The 24,696-nt window shown below is 38.2% G+C and overlaps 1 protein-coding gene across 26 annotated transcripts in view; it reads right to left on the bottom strand.

The window, feature by feature from the left end:
- LPP (LIM domain containing preferred translocation partner in lipoma) overlaps positions 1–24,696 on the bottom strand; it is a 745,086-nt gene that overhangs the window by 166,429 nt on the left and 553,961 nt on the right. For all 26 annotated transcript variants that reach the window (XM_035276043.3, XM_078350484.1, XM_078350478.1 and 23 more), the window contains one exon: positions 16,232–16,358. In XM_035276043.3, the coding sequence (XP_035131934.1) occupies positions 16,232–16,358 (127 nt within the window). The remainder of the gene's footprint in view (positions 1–16,231; positions 16,359–24,696) is intronic.

Below are 24,696 nucleotides of genomic sequence, written 5' to 3'. Positions count from 1 at the left end.
GCCTTGGCTAGCTCACCTTCCGAAATCTGTAGTTACAGGCATGGTAGATGCAGGGATTAAGAGCTGGGCTCTATATTCAAATTGCAACTGTAATTACTAGATTCCTGAAAAATTATTTAACTTCTCTTGACTTCAGCTTCCTCACTGCGAAAGAACAGTATCCACTGCCTAGAGTTGTAGTCCAGATATAAGTAATGCATGTAGAACTCATATTAAATAGTAAGTGCCACATAGTGTTATTTTAAGTGGAACCATTAGTGAGAATGCTTTAGGGTCAGATCAGAATAGAGACCCTTTATTGGAAACAAAACTCTTGGTAGAGTGGCTCTATCTCCTCTTCTCATCTGGCTCTATCTCCTCTTCTCATTTTTCTTTTTGGGAAAGAGAAGATGAGTAAGATAAGGAAAATGTGCTCTCCCAGCTTAGTAAAATTACAGAAAAACAGAAAATGTATAAACATACATATGAGGAAAATCAAGGTTATAAAAGTTACGAATCAAATACAAAAGTAATAAAAACTGGAAATAAATTCTGACTTATGAATTAGAGATTATTTCCTAGGGTATGCTATAGTACCTCTTTATTTGTATAAAATCTTTTTTTTTAAGCTACATTCACAAGCTAGGTAGATTATGCATCTAAATTCTAGAATCCAATAGGACAAAGTACTTTTATTTAACCATTCACATCAATCAACACAAGTAAGTTATTTTCAGGGAAGCAGAAATCCCATCCTGTCCAGGTCTCTGTTTGTTTGCTATACCCCTGCTCGTGACTGTCTGACAAAATGACACTGGGATCAGATGTTCAACAGAGGGTCCAGTGTCTGACTGGCCTCTGTTCAATAGGGATCACAGGTATATTTCTGAATGGTTTGGGAAACAATGACTGAGGGGCCCAAAACTGTTTGATTAGAATGCTTCAACCAAGACAGATCTAGACAATTTTAACAGACTACAGACAAAGCAAAAATAACTAGGTTTCCGACTACCTGCAATTCTCAGCCTTGAAGGAATGTATTCTTTATTCTGTTGAAAAACACTCTGTATTGATTGTGCTGACACTGACAGTAAAGTTGTGAGGTGGCTGGTTTCCTTTACATTTTCTTCTTCACATCTCAGATGAGAAAGTGGGTTATGATTCATCCTGTTCAATTTGAGTCACAATTCATTTTGTCTCTTTTCAATTAGGTCTTCTACATTCCACATTAAAAAGCAAGAGTAGTTTGCTCAGCAAACGAGAACATTGTGGTGTATCTTGGTGTGTTGCTTTCTCACACACAATGACTAAAAAACACTTTTTATATTCTCTAATGATATTCCAATTACAACAGAACATCATAAGAAAATACAAAGTGTTAATTCAAATAGAGATAAACACTGATGTTAACAATTCAGAGGAATGATTATTGCACACTAATCATAAATGGCACAAATCAAGCCAGATGTTATACTAGGTGGAGATATTAACATCTCTTAAATTTTTGGTCTTCTGCCATGGTTTAGAAAACTTTTTCATATAAACTTATTTAACTTGATTCTCACAATAAGCACATCAAATGGATAGGGATAATTATCTCTTTAATAAGTTAAATAGCTGAAATTCAGGAAGACTCTCAGTTTCTGTCAAAGAGCTATCTAAACAAGAAAACTTAATGAATTTGGTTTTAACTTTTAACTTGTCCTTGGATATGTTAGTTTTTCTGGCAAAATGACTCTAATCTTAAAGGTGCTAGAATAATAGTTCTCCATAATGTATAACAAATGTCACATGTCACTAATGTTATACAGAAAAGATGAGTTACACTTGGATTTCCTGATGCCAAACCTAGTGCTCACTTTATCAAGCCATCTAAGAAAAGATGAATTATTCATTTTTGTCACCGCTGTATCATCCACATTAAAGACCATTGCTCCATTGATGGTTACCCATATCAATATTACTTACATATGCCAATTACCATGCGTGAACACCATTACTAAAATTCCTTAAACAGAGTGACCCTACTAGTGTACTCAACACTAGTGCATGGTATTCTTCATCATATTCTACATCCTATTCCACCTTTATTACCTGGCACTGAAAGCTACTTTCAATGCAGTGACCTTCTCACAAACCTCAGGAAATGGGTAACAGTAACATGCGGAGCATAAAATGATCTAGGAAATAAAATTCTTGGGTTTGTTTACAATTCTTCTCCAGAACTCTGAGGTAATCAGCACTAAAATTGTATGTAGGGCAGCTGCTTTTCTTACCCACCTACATTTTTTTAACAGTGTAGAAAGGACAAAATTATGACAAATGTTTGAGGCAAAGGAGTTAAGAGGCCAGAAGGATCACAATAGTTCATGTGTTCTAAATCTCCTGATATTGGAGATGAGACCTATGGAAAAGAGACTGGCCCAAGTGTCACAGTGAGTCAGTGGGACCGTGTCAGGCCAGCAATGCCTCTGAGTGCTGGATGCCTGGATTACACCACATCACCATCTCTCACAAGACATGATGACTCTGCATGTGAAAAAAAAAGTGTGCTTTATAAACTTCATGGTAAGTTTGAGGATACCATTTCACCATGGTACCCTATCAGTTTTCCTTCTCACTGAGCGATATCCACATTTCTCAATATTTCAAACATTAGCTGGTGCATGAATGAAGTTTGTTTTTTGTTTTGTTCTACTGAGACAGACTGTTGCTCTGCCACTCAGGCTGGAATGCAGTGGCGCAATCACAGCATACTGCAGCATTGCCCTCCTGTGCTCAAGAGATCCTCCCACCTCAGCCTCCTGGGTAGCTGGAACCACAGATGTGCTCCACTATACCTAGCAATATTTTTTTCTTTTTTTGAGGTCTCACCACATTGCCCGGGCTGGTTTCAAACTTTTGGACTCCAGCAATTCTCTGACCTCGGCCCCCCAAAGTGTTGGGATTACAGATATGATCTGCAATTCCAGCTGTATTTTTAAAATTTAAATATAGTATTTAATGTCTTTTTTTTTTTTTTTTTGCCAATCAGTTTGAGCTTATGAGGTTGCTTAGGTTAGCCTTGAACTCATGACCTCGCCTTTGCAAGTGCCACGACCTCCGGCGGGAGCCACTTTGGACCCCCGTATTTAATGTCTTTTAGAGGAAAGAAGCATCTTAATACTTCAATCCCCAGAATGAAATTATAGATGTCATTGATATGAAGACCAAGATGAATAAAAAGTTAATTGATTTAAATAAAAATATCAGGCAAATAATTATATGGATAGTTTATGTATATGGTAAAAAAATCATGAAGATCTCTACGATGACTGAAGAATGGGAAGATCTCAAGTGAGATGATTCCTAAATGCCTAACTTTGCCATGATGCTAAGGCTGACCAGGAAGGAAAGGGGGAGTCAGTGGAGGTTAAAAACTCATTTTCATTACTCCTGCCTGCTGTATCTTTTTAGCCTCTTGCAGCAAGTCACTAGTGTACACTGTTTCTGTTTGCTCTTGTTGAATTTTAACAAATGACGCTCACGGCCAGATTGGAGTAGAGCCAGGTTCAAAGCTCATAAGAGTTCAAAGTTTAATGGTCAAACCTTAGATCCAAGTAAGGACTGAGATCAGAGCCGTACGGTACTGTTGGAAAACCGGAAGAATTAAATAAAACATGACTAACATCAGAGTCAGCCTTAGGAAGAGAACTGGGATAAGGTCATTAACTTGAACCTGCTTCTGTGATTTGTTTGTTTGTGTGTGTGTGTGTGTGTGTCTGTGTGTGTGTGTGTGTGTGTTGGATATTATTTGCTTTTTCTTTTTAAGTATTTAACCATTTTTGGTGGGAACTCTAACCACCGACAGTGCTTTGCCACTCATCTTCACACACCAGGAAGAGGTTTGCCTGTATGTCTTCACGTGGACTATTTCAGCATTTTATATGGCACAGGTCAGTTAGTACAGTGGCAAAATCCTCCAAACCTGGATGGAAAAGAACACATTTTCCACTACCAGTTGTGAAATCCGTTCTCTATCAAAGCCCTTGGCCCTAGAGGATTTAACAAATGCCTTCTGTCCTTGGCCATTATATCATTTCCATTATCTCTCATAGTATACACTACAAGAGTGTATAGTATATAGTGTGTAGTAGACACTCAATAAATATTTGTAGATGAATAAATCTGGTCAATTAAATGTACAACAGGGCTAGCTGCAGCGGCTCCTGCCTGTAAACCTACCACTTTGGGAGACCAAGATGGGCAGATCATGAGGTCAAGAGTTCAAAACCAGCTTGTCTAATATGGTGAGATCCAATCTCTGCTAAAAATACAAAAATTATTCGGGCATGGTGGTGTGCCCCTGCAGTCCCAGCTACTCGGGAAGCTGAAGCAGAAGAATCACTTGAACCTGGAAGGTGGAGGTTGCTGTGAGCCAAGACCACACCACTGCACTCCAGCCTGGGCGATAGAGGGAGACTTTGTCTCAAAAAAAAAAAAAAAGTACAACAGATGTCTCTCAAGTACAACTCCACAGATGTTCAATCAGTCGCTTTGCTGACAGTCAGTTAATTATGCCTTCTGACAATCCTAATGTCACTTCATAGTCTGGAAGGAGATGCTTATCTGGGTGTTTTAGAGAAAGTTGTGGGGAAAGTGCAAGTTGGGGGAACGACGGTGGTTTGAAAGGGAAGGGGAATTGAGTTCATGGTTGTGCTTGTGTGTTAATATCAGAAAATGCATAATTAGCACTTGTAGGTTCAGGCACCAGTACCAAACTGAGACTTTCTTTTTAGCACATACAATGTAAGCCCCACTAGTACTTTCTCTCCTAGAATTTCAAGTTTGTTTCCACAGTTAATAAGCAAAGGACATTCAATTATGGAGTAGAGAGCTCTCTTCTGTTTTTCTCTTCTTTCACCTAATAAAGGGGTAGTGATCCAACTGCAATTGAATGACTGGATGTCTGCTGTTTGTATCAAGATGGTATGAAACAGCAGTCCTGGGTGGTGGTTCACAGTCTTGAAGAGGCTTGCTTTAAATGGACAATCTTTCAGGAAAGGTTGCTATGGACAACTTAAATAAACATGAAAAGAATGTTTCTTTCAATGTGCTTCCCTGTCCATCCAACCAAATTAGATTAGAACAGAAGAAAACTGTGGTGGCATGAAATTGCCTTGTGAACCAAGGACTATAGATGAAACCCACAGGTGGAGAAAATGTAATCCAGAACTCAAAAAATAAAATCTTAGCCAGGCACTCTCTTCATTGACCAGTTCAGCCTTTAAATTTTACAGAAGACACACGCAAAAGAGATCAACTCCAAAGGCGTTGATCCAATTTAAAGTTAAGTTTAATAAATGTAGCAGCCATGTCCTACTCTACTTTATATATTCTCCAGTGCCCTTAAGTGATTTTTAAAAAAAGGAATGAAAAAGTCTGAGTTATACTCTGTGGCTCTGTCACTAACAAATTTGTGACCCTAAAAATCTCATTCATTTTTGGTTGCACGCAGTGGCTCATGCCTGTAATCCCAGCACTTTGGGAGGCCGAGGCAGGCAGATCACCTGAGGTCAGGAGTTCGAGACCAGCATGGCTAACATGGTGAAACCCCATCTCTACCAAAAATACAAAAATTAGCCAGCATGGTGGCAGGCGCCTGTAATCCCAGCTACTGGAGAGGCAGAGACAGGAGAATCTCTTGAACCCTGGAGGCAGAGGTTTTAGTGAGCTGAGATCATGCATGTGTACTTCAGTCTGGGGGACAAGAGTGAGACTTTGTCTCAACAAAAACAAAACAAAACAAAAAACCTCACTCACTTTCATCATCTCTAAAAATGAAGAGGTCTTCCTAGTCTCTTAAGATGCCCTCCAGCTCTAGCATTTTACGATTCTATAAGGTGCTAAATAAATATATTTTAAATGAATGATTTCCTCCCTGTCATTTACCATGTCATGTTACGGAAATGTGATTGTCTGCTCACAGTTTTCATCTGTTACTTCATTAATCCATTAACACCTATTAAACATCTCCGATGTGCCAGGCATTATTCTAGGAATGACAGGACTACGACAGTGAACTAAACAAAAATTGTTGCCCTCATGAAGATTACATTTCATGGAGAAAACAGATGGGAAATATTACAAGAAAATTGGATACAGACACTGAGATAAAAGATATTGGAAATCTCTTTTGTTCTTTCGTATAAGAAAACTTAGGTTCTTCTGTATTTGAAAAATATATACACATAGTTCCTAAAAAGTTATTTATTTTATTCTTTTAAAAGGCAACGTGTTCTTATGTTTGATAAGGTAGATCCAAGGTATGAGATCACAAAAGTAGCAGGCCCAACCACCATCCTCACCTTTGGAAATAGCCTTGCCATTCCTCTTCAAGCAATCGGAGACTGTTCATTAATCAAAAAGAAGATTTTGACCATAGAATCAAAATACACTGAGTTGCACAGCTTTAAATGAGTCATTTGGGATTCAGTTTTCTAGAAAACGAAGGGATTTCCTAGATAATTTCTAATATCACATTCTTCTTTTCTCCAAGTCTTTTCTCCAAGCATTCCAAATCAATGCTTCAGAACACACTAGCCAAATTAATGAAAAATTAATGTATGCTAAGATGGAACACATAAAATGCTCAGGATTATTATTTGTTTAGTGCTGTAAACACAAACTACTCTGAACAAACATTACCAGAAGTCATTACCACAGAAGAAAATATACCTAACGTGTCTTATTAACTAGAAAACATTCTATTCCCACAGCTCAAAGACACCCTAAACAAAAGTCAGAGAGAAATGAAACCAAGAAACCCATTTTTTCCTCAAATCGATACCACCTTTTCTCTAAGCCACTTATTGTCTAATTCTTCTTCCATTGTGGTTTTGGGGTTTTTCATTAATTAGGTCATTTATCTGTGAAAACAAGATCACTAAAGGCAGCTGCCCACCTGGAGTCATTTCCCAGTTTGTAATTGATAGGAGCACTTTGGAAACCATTTTCTTGTCACATAATAATACAAACAATGAAATACAAATTACTTTACACCTCTCAGTTGAGATCCTCCAAGCACTTTACAAAGCAATCACAGGGTTCCTTATCCAGATTACAAAGCTAAAACATGGAGTATGTTAACTCATCTATCTTATGGCCCATGACCAATTCAGCACATGGCATTAACAACACGATGGGGTGAAGAGCAAAAAAAATTTAAAGTCAGTAGCCCTGTGCCCTAGTGCAATTCTGCTAATTACCTGCTCTATGACTTGTGACAGCAGTGGCAAGCCCTAGGGAATGGGGAGTCCCTTAATCACTGAAATCTTTCATTTCTAAATATCCCACATGGGAATAAACACATTGTCTATTTTGTAGGACTGCTGTCTTGCTCAAATGATATAACAAGTAGAAAAGTGCTTTAAAAGGCATTATATAAATGTTAGTTGAAATCATATAATAATAATGATAATCTAGGGGTAGACCCAGGAGTTGGATACAAGATGCTAACTTTCAAACAAGTTGAGATGCCTAAGTCACAAAATATCAGAGTCAGACAGCACTTGCCAAATCTAATCTAATCATCCATCTGCTGCTTGAGTACCTATCACCATTTTCACCAACAAGGGATTATTAGATTCTGACCTAGAATTTCACAAAGACTTTCTTCTCTCTGTTAAAAAACGTGATTTCATTACACTGAATGGGAACTGGCCAGACTCCCCTCACTTGCCTTTGTTGCTAATTTTCAGATCACAAATATTAAATCAAATTCCCTTCCCACATGACAGTCTTTCAATAGCAATTGGAGCTCCAGGCTTTCCTTATTCCATACCTTCAACTGCATCTCAAATCATGGTTTCTAGTTTCCTAAGCATCTTAGTCAAGTCCTCTGGACATGCTCACTGATCAACTGGTCCCACTAGTACAGAAAGGAAATGGACCGTCCTCCCCACTGTTTCATTTGTTCTGTTTCTATTCATGAACATTCACTGACCCTCCATTTTCGTCTTAATTGAGAAGATGCCTAGGCCCAAATACAAGGAGCTGGGATTACCAATAAAGTGATCAATCATAGCACTTGATTCCTGTTCATGCCTTTCTTCTCTCAAGGCTTAGCATGTGCTAGGTCCCTGTTGCTTCATGCTTTCCACTTTCGTCTGGCTATCGTTTGAAAAATGAAAGCCTAGTTCCACTAAGACAAACTCCTAGTTTTCTGCAAAAATTCTCAAGAACCCCTACTAACTCAGAGATGAACAAAAAGTTTTCTTCAATAAATGCTAAGTTTGTGAAGAGAATTTACCTAGTGTAGCTCTAAAGGATTCTTCAAATAGCTCACTAAATAATTTTAAGGCTCACATCCTTGTTTTTTTTTAAAGAAGGAATAAGACAATACCATATAAACAATGTCAAGATAATTACAGCTCCATGCTTAAAAACGTCCTGTCAGATATTTCCACTCCCTCCTCAGATGCATTACAACAGCCATTTCCAGAGATACTGTCTTCCAACAGTGTTGTCTTCAGCCATAGGGGCTGCCAGAACATTATTATCTGGAGAGAATTATGCCACAGTCACTGACATACATGTATGAGAAGCTTCATATACAAACATGCTTTCTCTTAAAAAACGAATGAAAGCACAAAACTTAGAGGTTCTGGGTGTATTACTTAAGGCTGTGGGTGTATCAACCAACACGAAAAGTCTTAGACAATTTCCAAGAGATGTCTCGAGGTTTTCTGGAGACAAACTCCACGTTACTTTCCTTTAGCTGCTGAAAACTGTTTGAAAAAGACAAACTTCAAAGCTGGCAACTAGCCCTGTAGATACCCCAATGTTCTGAGAATAATACCTTTCTCCCCTATTCATTTTCATACTCCATTTAAAAATTTTCCATTTTCTATTATAAGCTCTGAATTTAAATTATAATGATTTATAGTTTAAGACTCAATTTAAAAATATTCCATTTTCTATTATAAGCTCGGAGTTTACTCTAAATTATAATAATTTACAGTTACTTCATCACGCCTGGTTCTTTCTAAGCATCTATCACTGGAATGGAGAGCCTCCTTTAGTATCAACGTATTTTTCTAGTTGTTCAGGAAAACAGCTTCCTCTAAGGTGGAAGCACTTGAACCAAGGCTTCCTGTAGATAGGCTGGGCTAAACACCCACTGTCTGGTTGATTGAATTGGGTAGGAATTTTCTCCTACCTCCAACTTTCTACTGTTTCCTCCCTTTTCTCTACAGAGTAGTATTCGGGCCCACTGAAATGACATCATTGTTAATGGAAAGACACATGTCCATGGTAAGGAAATCTGTTGAAGCCAAAACTTAAGTACAAGTAGACAGCAAATGCTCACGGGATACAGACTCTATCTTCCCCGTAGAGATATAGACTCATCCAACTGCTTTATCATAGTTCAACATCTGTGGCATTTACCTAATGCCACAGTCACAAGTTTTAATGAACATGGACAAAAGAAGGTATGGAAACACGAAAACTATCACCTTTTCAGAATAAATCATAAAAAAACAAACAGCTGAGACAGTCAAGGATTCCTGTTTGCTACATTTTATAAAAAAAAAACCTGAATTGAAAAAACAAGAACTATGGCTATTGGTGATTTGCCTTCTCCCAAGGTGAAGAGAAGATCTACAGTCTGCAAACACGGCTGATAGGGAGGTATCGGGTAGATAGTCCTCCTAATGTATGTAACTCAGCCATGTCATAGCAGTTAATTCAGGATGTTAAAGACGGTTGAAACATACCAGTGACATTGAAATTCAGACTACAAACATGATCTTGGCAGAAGCAGTCCCTCCATCTCTCACTTAAGATCATAACTTCATAAGGAAAAGTTATGACATGAGAGAGAAACAGCCAATTCCTGACCATCACAGGAAGAGCATTTATATACCTTTCTGCAATGGTAATGCATCACAACAGACATGAAATCAAAAGAGGGAGGCCAAATTCTGAAATTATTAGCTATGTGACCTTGAACAACTCATGGAGCCTCTCTGAATCCTTATTTCCCCGTCCAAAAAATGAAGACATCATCACCAGATCTACTAGTCATTTTGTGCCTGCAACTTGGCTTTTTAAACATATGGAGCTCTAGGTAAGTATCAGCTTTCGTTATCACTACCAAAATTGTCCATATCTCACCAGCAATAGGAGGTGTGTATGTCTGGTAAAAAATAAGAAAAAAAAGATAAACAATAATGAGAAATTTCAGAGATCTACTGTAGTCATTAAAACAGTAAAGTTGAGACAGTACAGAAATGGTGCTCTCTCTACCCACCCTGGGAAGTATTCTTAAGATAATTCATTTGTGACAGGCTTCAGTACCTTTTTAGAGAGGAGGAAAGTCCTTGTAGTTGTTGTGGTTATTGCATCTCTAGCTGTTTTAACCCGAGGTGATTCTGCCTCCCCACAACATTTATCTCTATCTCTGTTTCTCTACATCTTTCTATCAATCATCCCTCTCTCTCTCTTTCTGTCACTCTATCACTATTTCAAAATAAATTGTAGACATCACACCTCACCCTATACTTCAACAAATAGCTAACAAAAATAAGATTTTCCTAATCACAATGCCATGAATATAATCATGAAATTAACATTGATGTATTTTCTATCATTCATATTCAAATTTCTGTTTGCTACCAATCCTTTATAGCTTTTTTTTAAAAATCCAGAATTCAATCAAGACAAGATACCTTACATTTGAATGGCATGTCTCTTCAATTTCCTTTAATCTAGAACAGTGTTTTATAACCTTGACAATGTTGAAGAATTCAGCACAGGTGTCTTGAAGAATGTCCCATCATCTGGATTTTTTTACTTCCTAGTGGTTTGATAGAGCTGAAATATTTTAGCAAGACTATTGCCTGGATGATGCTGCAGACTGCCTACCTTCAGTCAGTTGGCACAGGTTAGCCTGCTCCATTATTGGGGATGTTACATTTCATTAGTTGGTGGAAGATGGCTTCCAGGAGACCTCCATTATAAAAGTTCCTTTTCTCCTTTGTACTTAAGTGATCTGTGAGGTGATCTTTGGTGCCTCTCCCAATACTTTTAGGCATATAATAATTATAATTAAACATAAATAAAACTGTTAAGAGTGATGAGGGGCTCCGTAAAGAAACCATAACTATAAACACATATTCATGAATCATTCCACTTATGAAAAAAAAAAAAAAAGAGTGGCTGGGAAGCAAAGCAACATGACCACAAAGGAACTCTCTCTGTTGACATCATTTATTCACCTTTTGTTCTCTTTCACTCCCTAGTGCAGTTTGTAGTCTAGCAGGAGATCTATGACATGAAAGCACTTAATTACCTTCAGTAAATTAGCTATGATTTAAATAAAAATTCCAGCATGAAACAGGCAAAGTAGGAGAGAAAGAGTGCGGTTTTGGCAGGGCTGAGAAGATAGTACTACAAAAAAGAGACGTTATTTAAGGGAAGTGCTTGACAATGCTGTTTTCAGTCCAGAATGGGCCAAAGGTAAAACTGACAGAGAGCAAGAGATGACTTTATCTGTCGCTCTTGGGTCAGGCTCTGCTGATGCAAACACACTGCTGTGTAATCTTTATGTTCATCTTCAGGTGGACTTACTGACCCTCACACAGCAGATCAGTCACATCTAACAGAGTGCTGATATCTGCACTGAAATCCCTGACATCTGTGACTCTCTTGTCTTTCCCGGGAACCCATGAGCTCCATGAGGACAGACCCTCTGCATTTGGATGTCCCTAACACCCAGCACAGTAACAGGAGCAGAGAAGGTGCTTGAGAAATGTTTAAAGCATGGAACAATAAAGGAGAGTTAAATTCACAAGTCAAAGGACTCTTGATTTCATCTTACAGGTAAGAGGTAGCGCGGACATTCAAATCAAGGCATCCTGCCTCTAGAGTCCATGTTTGTAACCACTACTCATGGAGCCCTTTTCATGGCATATGATCTCAATGTGCAAGGGCTCATTATAGACAATAGAGTTCTTAGCCTTTAGCCAAACATTGAAAGCCTTCACTAGATTGGTCCTAACCTGCTACGTCAACCTTATTTCCCAATATTTGCTACTTCTCACGTGGACACTTCACTCCAATGTTCCCTGTTATGTCAAAATTCCCCTCCTGAGTAATCACTTCACTCCTCTACTGTCTTCTTACTTCCAAATCTCAATTAGCACAGTTTTAAAGACTTACTCAGCTCAAGCCTGTAATCCCAGCACTTTGGGAGGCCGATGCAGGTGGATCACAAGGTCAAGAGATCGAGACCATCCCGGTCAACATGGTGAAACCCCGTCTCTACTAAGAATACAAAAAATTAGCTGGGCTTGGTGGCACGTGCCTGTAATCCCAGCTACTCAGGAGGCTGAGGCAGGAGAATTGCCTGAACCCAGGAGGTGGAGGTTGCGGTGAGCTGAGATCGCGCCATTGCACTCCAGCCTGGGTAACAGGAGCGAAACTCCGTCTCAAAAAAAAAAAAAAAAGACTTACTCAGAGGTGAACTACTCCATAAACACTTTTCTATTCTTCTATCTTGATTTTCTCTCTCCTTTTTCTGAATTCTCAAAGAACACTTGGTGGACATTGCTTAAGTCCCTTGTCACTATCTGTCTTGTGGTGATAATATAACATCATAACCCTGTAAACATCCCCTATTAGACTATAAGAACCTCAAAGGTAAGACCCCCACCTGCCCCACCACCATCTAGCAGAGCAGCCTGCATATTATCATAGGCATATTTTTTTTGTGTTTTCTACATAACGTAAATTTTCTTTAAATAATCCTGGCCTCAACTTATATTTTGTTAATTCTGTGTACTTAGAAGGGAATGTTCATCTCTTATTTCCCATCTGTCCAAAGCTAATCTCCGCCATAAACACTCTTCTAAATAAATATATAGGCTGGCTAGCTTTCCCCATCTTTTACAGTGTGGTGTTTAAATGTACAAATCTGGATTCTAATTCAGTTCTGTAATATATTAGCTGTTGACATTAGGCAAATTCATATTTTTGTGCCTTAGTTTCAAAATCTGAAAATGACAATAGTATCTACTTCACAGGGTTCTGTTTTCCAGTAAGATCCGAAATGGGTTAATTCCTATAACATAAATAAAATATAGTGCTGCTATATCATAAGCACTCAAATGTTAATCATTTTTTCCAGATACTGAAATGGTTAGTGATCCCTGTCGGCAATGATTATTTACCAATTGGTGACATATGTTCTGTTGCTAGGAACTTAAATTTAAATCAAGGGTTATTAATGGATTTTTAATGAGCATATCTTATTATGTTAAATAAACTATAAGCTCCAAGAGCATGGGAGAACTTTGAATATTGAGCATATTCTACATGCCAAGAACTTGGCTAAGTGCTTTCTATAAATATTTCATTCATTTCTCACAGCAACAGTATAAGCTGGTTATTATTCCCATATTACAGATGAAACAAAACAAAAATAAGGTTTGGAGGGAATGATACTTGTTTAAGTTTTCTGAGCTACTAAGTAGTAGAGGTTGGACAGTTCTTGAAGGCAAGAATAATAACTTATATCTGTTTCTCAGTGTTCAATATCTATTCGTTCATTCAATCACCATCTATGTTTAGTTTTCTTTGTGGCTATACGTTTGGTTGCTATGATATCTGAAGCATATGTACTTGGTAAGTCCTTTTTAATAGGGCCTAATACAGAGACCTGAGTTTTCACTTTTCAAAAATTTATCTTAGACTCCATTATAAATCCTCCTCACATGGCAATGACAAGAGGATAACATACTTTTTGCACATTTTGATATAACTAGAGACTTCTGTGAATTTTTTACGTTTTGTTTTGTTTTACTGTTCTCCATGCATTGTTATTAATCTCCATCAATTTGTCTTTAGCTTTATTGTTTTATGTCTTTGGATTATGATGTTTATACATTGAACTTATTACTGTTGAAAGAAATGCTAGAGAACATTTTTCCCAATCATTGATATACTGAGGTGGGATATGGGGCTCAGGCAGATGGGTAAAACGCCAGTATTGCTTGGCCAGCAAGTAACAGAGAAGAGACCACAGATTTTTTTTTTTTTTTTTTTCTGAGATGAAGTCTTGCTCTGTCACTCAGGCAGGAGTGCAGTAGCACAATCTCAGCTCACTGCAACCTCTGCCTCCCAGGTTTAAGCAATTCTACTGCCTCAGCCATCCGAGTAACTGGGACCACAGGTACCCACCACCACACCCGGCTAGTTTTTGTCTTTTTGTTAGAGACAAGGTTCTGCTATGTAAGCCAGGCTGCTCTTGAATTCCTGACATGAGGTAATCCACTTGGCCTCCCAAAGTTCTGGGATTACCGGAGTAAGCTACCATGCCCAGCCACAGCCAGATGTTTTATTCCCACTCTGTGCTCTTTTAACTAAGCTACACTTCCACCTGAATACAAATAAATGACAGGTTTTTCATATCTGAATACCTCCTACTCCATATACTGTGTGATTTTGGACTGGTGTGGTCAGTTTACCTGTCATTACATATCCTACATATATAGGAGCAAAAAAGAAATGAAAATAAAAAATATTTGAAGAAGCAAAAATCCTGTGCAATTTTCACACCTCTGTGCCTTTACTAATACTGTTCTCCAAATGTCCTTTCTCTATGTGTCCTTAAAGCAGTGCTACTCAAAAAGGTGGCCCATGGATGGGTGTCTAAGAAATGCTTATCACTTTGGATGAGACAAGTTCTGGAAACAAGGAATAAGTATTTAGAAACTAGTATAACAATTTAAAAGAGTAATCAGTTAATGGTTGACTCTAATAATGATAAAATTTCATCTTCCGTCTTATTTTACGTCTTTTATTTCCCTAGTAATTAATTTTAACTGACTCTACAAAAATACTGCTCTCCAAGAGACTAGAAGGAAGATGGTCTTCCACCAAAAAAAAAGTGAAAGGCACTGGTTTTAAAGGGCGCAGATTTGAGTGCCACCAATTCTTTCACAAAGTATTCCTGATGCTCCTCATACATAGAGCTTTTAAAACTTATAGCTGGGTGCCGTGGTTCATGCCTGTAATCCCAGCACTTTGGGAGGCTGAGGTGGGTAGATTACCTGAGGTCAGTAGTTGGAGACCAGACTGGCCAACATGGTGAAACCCTGTCTCTACTAAAAATACAAAAGTTAGCTGGGTGTGATGATGGGTTCCTGTAATTCCAGCCACTTGGGAGGCTGAGGCAGGAGAATCGCTTAAACCCGGGATCAGAGGTTTCAGTGAGCTGAGATCATGCCAGTGCACTCCAGTCGAGGTGACAGAGCAAGACTCTGTCTCAAAAAATAAAAATTTTTAAAAAATTTTTAAATTAAATAAAACTTCTAACAATTAACCTAAGTCTTCTCATAATTTTTATCACTTTCTTCCTGGATTAGTAATTATTTGTATGCTTGTCTTATCTCTTTCTAAACTATTTTAACCTCATTGAGGACAGGGTATGTGTCCTCAGACCTCACAATTGGCATACAGTCCATAAATGTGCATTCTATTCATGGACTGGAAGGATTAACCATTCAAAGTTATTCACAGATTTGAAGAGGGGAAGATTAAAAATACAAAGAAAACATCATTTCTTGAACTCAGATAGAAAAAAGGATTCAGAGTACAATCTGGAAATTAGATATTAGACATCCAATTCCACATGTTTTACATAAATCTTTAGACCACCGAGAAATGGGAATATACACAGAAATCCTATTTCTGCCTAATGGGAAGCTAATAAGTTGTCAAAAAATAAGTCTTCTTTATTTTTTTGAGACAGGGTCTCACTCTGTTATCCAGGCTGGAGTGCAATGGCACAATCATAGCTCACTGCAGCCTTGACCTCCCAGGCTCAGGTGATTCTCTGGCCTCAGCCTTCTGAGTAGCTGTGACCACAGGCACATGCCACCATACTCAGCTAATTTTTGTATTTTTAGTGGAGATAGGGTTTCACTATGTTGCCTAGCTAGTAAAAAAGAAGTCTTAAAAAATAAAATTTGTATCTAAAGAAACTCTAAGGACCACGGAAATTTCAGTACAATCTAATTAGATATGACATTTATGGCAGTCTTGCAATGCAAATCCCACAATTACTTAGCTGTGTGGGCATGTATATCAACTCCCATGCATCTGTACTCAAATACTTTACCAGTGGAGTTGATAATACTTCCAATTACTAAGTAAGAAAATCTGAACAAGATATTTACTTTGGAAGTCAGCTCTAGACCCTACTCACCAAAGTATTCATCAGCAGGTGGATTTTCCATGTCATACAGCATCTTTTTGGTTAGGTGCTCAAGCTCATCCTCTGGGCGGAATGAAGACGCAACAGATGAAGGCCCCAGTGACCCTGTATGTCCGCCCTGAAAGACAGAAAGCACACAGTCCTTTAACTACAACCTAGACCATCAACCAAGGCAGTCAGCCTACACAAGCAGTGATTGCGCTGGAGAAAAAAAAGCACTGGACGTGGCTGGCGGACAGGAGACCTGAGTTTGAGGATTAGTTTTATCACTTATTCATTGGCTAACCTTGGACACATCTCTATTCACTTGGCTTATCTAGGTGATTCATCTATCAGGCTTTAGAAATCCATGTTTACAATAGGAAGAATCTATTTTGTTCAACAATTGCTAAGTGATCACTATGTGCTGTTATACATTTATAAGAAAAGTAAATTGAGTCTTTCTTATGAACCTTACAGTCAAGTGAGAGATACAGGCTCATTAACAATTAAAGAAAAACAGCTGCAGAAAGAACACAATCAGGGCACAAGGTGGGACCTCTTCCATAGCACAAGATGGACTTCTTGAAGAGACACAGCAGAGCAGGCTGGGCTTTATTCAGCTAAAAGGGAGAAAACACACAGGTAGAAGTTTCTCACACTCAGGTGAAAAAAGTCAAGTAGCATAAAGAGCTTCTGGAAGTTTCGTATTTCTGGATCACATATAAACTTTGAGATAGGAAATGAGATAAATCTTATCGGGTACAGGAGTCCAGAAGGTGAACCATTTGGTGCTAGTTCTTTTGTTCTAGTTAAGGAAGTTGAGTAATTTCATTTTTCCAGCACTGCAAACAGCCAGATTTCAAACAGTGATGATAAGTCAGTAGCGTTGACACTGGGTTGGTGTTGAAACAGGTGGGTGAGAGCTAAGCTATGAGGATGCAGAGACATATAAAGCGATACGGTGAATTTTGGGGCCTGGGTGCAGCCAGGTTGGCTGGGGGTGAGGCATGAAATTGGGGACAGTATAAACTACTTGGGTGATGGGTTCACTAAAATCTCAGAATTTACCACTATAAAATCCATCCTTGTAAGCAAAACCCATATGTACCCCCAAAAATATTGAAATAAAAGAATAATAATTAAAAAATGAATAGGTGGGTGAGTCAGAAGTATAGCAGTGTAAGAGAATCAAATATCAATTGAGAGAGTACTTGAGATAATCAATGAAGAATAAAAAGCATGTAAAAAAAGAAAAAAGGCCAGATACTAGATTTAAAGTAGCTTTGTGCTATGTGATTAAAAGGGAATTTATTACATTTTCCTTTGCCTATACATTTGACCATTTCTAGTATCTCACCCCAACATTCTTAATGAAAGTGTTATAAAAACAGAAATGCTATTACTAAATTTAGAACTGACAATCACGTCCACCATGGGTAATACACAGGGATGTGGGTTGGGAATGCTCTTGCCTTTATATTTATGCATTCTTAAAATAGATGGCCAAGAGGTTCTCAGAATGTTTAAAAGAATAACTTCAACAAAGCTGAAAGCTGCATATTCATTCTCCTATTATCTTCACTCTACCAAAGGAGCTCTTGGATGTGAAGATCCTGTGAAGTACAAATCCCTGAACACATGTTATCATTCCCAGCATTTACTTCAGCAACTCCAAGATGGGTATTCATCATCTGTGTGACATCTAAAGCATTAGATGTCTTTTAAACATAGTCAAGAAAGTTGATTGATACCTATTTGGCCTTTCCTCTAAAACAATTTTCATTTTTTTTTTCCCAAAATGTAGATATTTGAAGTACTGACAGAGAGAAGGCTGAAAAGGTCAAACTATTTTATGTTAGTCACTAACCTTAGCCTGAGATTTTATTGCATTGTTGAACAAGTCGGATTAGAGATTAGAAAGTGATGAGTAAACTATGGCATATGCTCAGGTTACAGACAAAAAATTGAGTTGCTTGCCTCGATGAGAAGAAGCATTATGCTAATCTCCTCTTTGTGAGACAGGGAAATTGAGACCTCCCCCAAAAGATCACGGAGGGGGCCAGGCGCGGTGGCTCAAGCCTGTAATCCCAGCACTTTGGGAGGCCGAGGCAGGTGGATCACGAGGTCAAGAGATCAAGACCACCTTGGTCAACATAGTGAAACCCCGTCTCTACTAAAAATACAAAAAATTAGCTGGGCGTGGTGGCGCGTGCCTGTAACCCCAGCTACTCAGGAGGCTGAGGCAGGAGAATTGCCTGAACCCAGGAGGCTGAGGTTGCGGTGAGCCGAGATCACACCATTGCACTCCAGCCTGGGTAACAAGAGTGAAACTCCGTCTCAAAAAAAAAAAAAAAAAGATCAGGTAGGGCTAGTTATGGTAAAGTCAGACAAGGGTCCATCCTTGATTGATTTACTTATTAGCAAACATTAAACATTAAAGATTAAACTTAGGCCCTTTTCTAAACTGTTTGGTATGAGGGTTAGAGGAGCTACTGATTACTTAGTTATTCTTTTGTTTATTATTTTGTTCACTCATTCTTACAGGGTCTATTTTGTGTACCTTCTGTAAGAACCTAGGAGGGACATAAAGACATATTAGACGCAACCTTTGTTTTTGAGAATATTGCAGTCTAGTGGGGTTAAGAAACATGCACAAATGATTAATTATAAAAAGCACAGTTCAGGCGCAGTGCCTCGCATTTGTAATCCCAGCACTTTGGGAGGCCAGGCCTGGTGGATCACTTGAGGCCAGAAGTTCAAGACCAGCGTGGCCAAAACTGTGAAAACTCCTCTCTACTGAAAATATAAAAATTAGCCAGGTGTGATGGTGCACACCTGTAATCCCAGCAACTCAGGAGGCTGAGGCATGAAAATCACTTGAAGCTGGGAGGCGGATTTTGAGCAAAAATCATGCCACTGCATTGCAGCCTGGGTGACAGAGAGAGGCTATCTCCAAAAAATATATATCTAATATCTATATATCGATATATAGATTTAGCATAGTATGTTGATAGGTGTCTGCATAAAGATGAACATTGGATGAATGCTTCCCAGTACTGTTAAACTTTAAATTGCATATATGCTGCTTGCTTCCAGGAAAATTGTACGGAAGTCCCCATACAAGTGAATAACATTAAATGACCAAGGCTGGTCACAGGAGCCATATTTGAGAGGAGGAACAAGGACTAACAAGCTAAACTAAGCAGCAAAAGAATCACCTAAACAGACAATGTTAGATACTTACATTGTAAATCTATGTAACATGACTGCAAAGATGAACAAGAAATGTTTCACAAACAAAAAATCCAATTGCAGAATAGGATAGAGAAACTACAGCTTATTTATAGATCTATATAAAGACCAAGTGTCCAAATCCTAAAGGAGATTCTTTCTGGCAGGTGGAATCTTAGGGGGCTTTCACTCTCTACACTTGCATCTTTATTGCACAGCATGTAGTTATACTTTTGTAATCCATGAAATACACATTTTTTTAAAACATGATGACTTCAAGTGATGAAGATATGCTGGCTACGACTCACTATCCTGGAGCAGCCTTCTAACCCAGGTGAAGAACTCTGAGCAGAGCAAAATTTCAAAGTTGAGAAGTAGTTTGGTATAAGTGGGAAAAACTGCAAGTGGTTCAGTATTTTGGGCTGGAGAGGTGGCAAAATAGGAAAAGTCAGTCATGCTTCCATGCCATGCTGACATGTTTAGGACTTTTCAGTGAGCCAGGGGCCCCAGGCCTTGGGTGAGAACATGGACGACTATGGACAACTCTCAAAATCTAATGCATTAAACTGTCTTTTGATAAGAAAAAAAAAATCTGTAATAATGTACACAAAATTTACTTACAATTTCAAGAAGTTCACAGACCACAGGGAATATATCTGCATATTCTCATTTAAGAACATCCAGGCATTAGAAAACATGATAGGTATTTTTAGAAGAAGAATATTCTAATTAGATTTGGAACATTTTCTCTAGAGTAGAGGGCGAATGGGAGAGCAGTGAGACTGAAATGAGATGGTGACTTTATCATAACATATTGGTGGTCAGAGATAAAGGGATACATTATATGGTGGTTTCATTATGGCTAGAGACAGAGATTTGATTATGACCTTCACTTGGCATCCTTAGGTGACCTTGTCAACCTTTTATAACTTCAGGTTCTCTTCTGCCAATGGACTTGCCAGTGGTACCTCACAGTCTCTGTAAGAATTAAAGTGAGATAACCCGCATTTCATGATAAATAGAGTTTAACCAGTTTCAAACAATTGAATCTCCCAACCTGCCTCTGAGGGAGAGGATTATTACAGTTCAGGTAATGGAATTGATAATGAGGATGGGAAAGTGAACTACACCTTTTCTCCTGGCTTGCAATACAGGGAGATCTTGAGCCCAAAATATGGAGTCACTTATCTCCTAGTGCCATGCATTTCTTCCCCAACCAAACAACGCTTTCCGTAAAGTGCTAGAAAAGTATACAATGTTACCTCTAATAATAATGGTGCTAGTTGTTTTAATTAAGCCAAAGAACTATTAAAGAAAACATGATAATTCCTGCCTTCAGTCTTAGGGTGGACCCTCTGAGAACAGACACAATTTATCATTGTCTCAACCTAATATCAGTTTCCCTTTCAATATAAACAAGGCAGCAAGAAAGCTGATTCTGTCCTTTATAAACCTAAGCCATAAATTTAGATTCTACCCTTTGCACTTACATTTCAAGTATAAACCTAATTTCAAAGTACTTACCCTGTCAATATTTCACAGATTTTGAGAAAAATGTATCATTCTCTTTGTTCTCTGAATGCTCTGTTTGCTTGCTCTGCTGTTTCTGGGGTAACACTTGGAAAGGCTATTTTCTGTTAGATAACACTCTTTTATCTAATGCTAATTATGGATTCCTGTTATTTCTTATGATGAACGATTCTGAGAGATGATTTCTTCCAGTATTTCTGAAGCTTATTTGGCTAGAGAATACCCTTTACCCCCACTCCACTGCTGTCATTAACCCAGTGCATAATATTTAACACCTGTGGAATGTATAATGGGGAAAACACAGGATCCCTCAGTTAAGAGTTGTCTCTCACACCAAAGAAGACAACTTAGGACTTTCAGTGTTCAAGCCTAGAAGTAGTAGCCTAGTACTATTCTCACCGTCCTCATCAGAGACCTACTCTAATAACTCTTTCTCAGTAGTGTTTAGGGCTCAATACCCCCTGAGAAAAATCAACAACTGTATCCAACTTATTTGTTAATAAGCAATTTCTAGCATATTGTATGGGTAATAAGACATGATTGAGCATTTGTTATGGGAGGCGCTGAAAGGGAATGATTTGTGTTATTTTGTTTTGCATTTCTTCAAAAGTTGAAGTTTGAATTGTACCAGCAACATATTCACTGTGGCATATTTCTCCACATTTGCATGACCCTTTTCAAGATGCCTACTTTCACAGATATGAAATCTCAAATGTCTATACAACAGCCCTGTATGACATGTAATCCTATATCTAGATGAGAAAATGGAGACTTAAGAAGATAAGTGAGCAACCTTGTAGTGGTACCACTGCTTAAAAATGGCAGAACATTGAAACTAGAGTGTGCTGAGTTGAGCATACTTCTACACTGCAATGTCTCTTAGGGTTCCAATATCATTATCTCTAAGCCTTTCTAGCTCTCTTACTCTGTAGCAGTTTGGATTTTAATCTGAGTCTATTATCTAAGCAAAGATTTCTTTTTTCAGCGTGATGGTTTACTGCTAAATAGTAAAACAAAGACATTGTGAAGCAAATAGAAGCAAAACTTTTCTTTCAAAAAAAAAAAAAGACATGCTTGCAAGTATCAATCTTAATCACTAATATGTTTGTTTCTGAAATACCTGAATCTCTTACTAAAGACAAATTAACATTGTGTGATCCACAGGTGAGTTACTGAGCAAAAGATATTAGAGAACTCCATCAAAACTGTCTTAACACAAATTTCCTAAGGGATTGCCAAGTGCCAAGAACTATAATTATAAAGACAAATTATTCAGAGATCCTGTCTCTAATAACTCACAGTTTAGGAAGAAAGAGACATGAAAATAGGCAATTACAATACAGTCTAAGCTCTAAAACACAAGGATGAATTCAGTGCTGTGAGATGGAAGAAGGCTGCCAAAAAAAGATGGCCTGCCAGTTTGATCTTGAAGAATAAATTGGGAATCACTAGATGAAAAAAAAGAAGAAAAGGAAGAAAAAAAAAGAAGGAAAAAAAATTAAAGACATTCCAGAAGGAACATGCATATCAAAAAAAAAAAAACTGTCAAGAAATAGAGGAAAAATAGAACTGGGATGATAAAAGATACGTAGGATATGGTCACTACCAAGATTGTTTCAAGTAATGGGAAGTCATTCATAGATTTCAAAATGGGAGCTGACTTTATCAAAGTCATGCTTCTGAAATAAATGTACTGGCAAACATCTTCTAATACCAACATCACTGACACTTTTTTTAAAATGCAGACAGATATCATGGCTTTCTGAGCAATTTAGTGGCTAATAATGCTTTAAAAAAACTGATGTTACTAAGCATGGCCGAGACTGCTACCTGCTCACCAAAATCCATTTCCTCCTCTTTCTGGGCACATTGCTAGACTACATTTCCCATGCTCCTTGCCATTAGATGTGGCCTTGTGAGGCACAGGAAGGATGGAGACCGGGCCTTGAATTACTACATGGAGATCAGCCACCCACTGGCCAGGGTGACCTGCCTGACTGCAATAAAATATGCTCAAAGGTTAATGGTCGAAAGTCATGGGAAAGTGGATGTTTGTATTCTATTTCTATGTTTCTGTATTTTCCTTTCTTAAAATAAAGATTATTTTTCAGCTGGAAATTATAACTGGTTCTTCTTTGCCATTGCTCTTTTCATGCGAGGGGCCCAGGTGATTGTCATTCAAGAGAATGCTTTCCTATTACTGTGCCAGGCAAATAGAAAAAAATAAAAAAAAAGAAAGGAAAAAAGAAAATACTTAATATGAAGCCAAATTTACAGCCAAATCTGGATCTAAATTCTTGGTAAACATTATGGGTGGGACTGTGCAATAATGAAGACTTGCTTCTGAAACAAAATATACACATGAATAGGACCCTTGATAAACAAGGAAACTCCACTAGATTAATAACACATAACAATATTTGTATGTATTTTGAGATGGAGTTTCACTCTTGTTACCCAGGCTGGAGTGCAATGGCGTGATCTCGGCTCAATGCAACCTCCGCCTCCTGGGTTCAGGCAATTCTCCTGCCTCAGCCTCCTGAGTTACCTGGGATTACAGGCACGCGCCACCATGCCCAGCTAACTTTTTGTATTTTTAGTAGAGACGGGGTTTCACCATGTTGACCAGGATGGTCTCGATCTCTTGACCTCGTGATCCACCCGGATTATATATTCTTACATAGAAACCCATAAATGCAGAAGATCTGACTATTCAGAATATCTTTAATCTTAATTCTGCCTTTAACTTGTCCAGTGATTTTGCTCAAATCATTTCCATTTTCTGAGCCTCAGTTTCTTTATGTGTAACATGTTATTTTCAAAGATTCTTTTGATTCTACTCTGTCATTTTTTGGTGCCCATAATATGCAGGACACATATCATTACCAATCTTAAGAGTGAAATCACAGATATTCATATTTACAGATCCTTTGCAGTCTATAAAGATAGACACACTGAGTAAGTGGAAACCTCATTATGACAGAGATTTCCATTTATGAGAGGACTTAAGTCAGTTGTCAGCATCCTCTGAAACATCCAGAACTTCATTCAGCATTCTGAATCTGAGTAAGCAATGGGCAGGTCACAGGGTTTCTGCAGCCTACCGAACTTTCACTACACTTGGGGCATGAAATCAAGAACACATAAAGGTTAATCACCATATGCCACCACTGCCCCTTTTCTGAGTGGAGAAGAAAAAAATCCATCATCCTTTCTAAAGGATAAAGGAATCATGGGAAACAGCCTGCACTAGAGTGCAAACGGCTCCACCACTCCAGCTTGCATCTTTGTTACTGCAATTTACCTACTTTAACCTGTGTGCTGAGGATCCATTTTTACAAAATGGATACTCACTATCTGTCCCAGTGTCAGACCCCTGAGTTCCTCTGGGGCTGACCTTGGCATGGTCATTTTTCTTTCTTGATTCCTTCCTACTGTTGACTTCTTTGTTACATAGTGCTAGATAACTCAAATTTACTGCAAATCTGAACCTTACCAGAAAAGCACCGCTCAGGCAGATAAAGCACCAGGAAAAGGCAGCCAAGATATTCAAAAAGATTACATGATAATGAATACTCTATCACTCTGGGTACCGGAGCTGCTCATTTTTCTTGTCCATTTGTAATGATGTACAAGAGGTTCCTTCCCTCAGAGGGAAAATAACTTCAATTATGTGTTCTTGAAAAAAAGAAACATTGAAATTATCTTCTTTT

The sequence above is a fragment of the Callithrix jacchus genome, chromosome 15, assembly GCF_049354715.1.
Source record: "Callithrix jacchus isolate 240 chromosome 15, calJac240_pri, whole genome shotgun sequence".
Classification (NCBI taxonomy): domain Eukaryota; kingdom Metazoa; phylum Chordata; class Mammalia; order Primates; family Cebidae; genus Callithrix; species Callithrix jacchus.
Note: the sequence above shows the minus strand (reverse complement) of the source record. Positions and strands in the feature narration are given on the sequence as shown.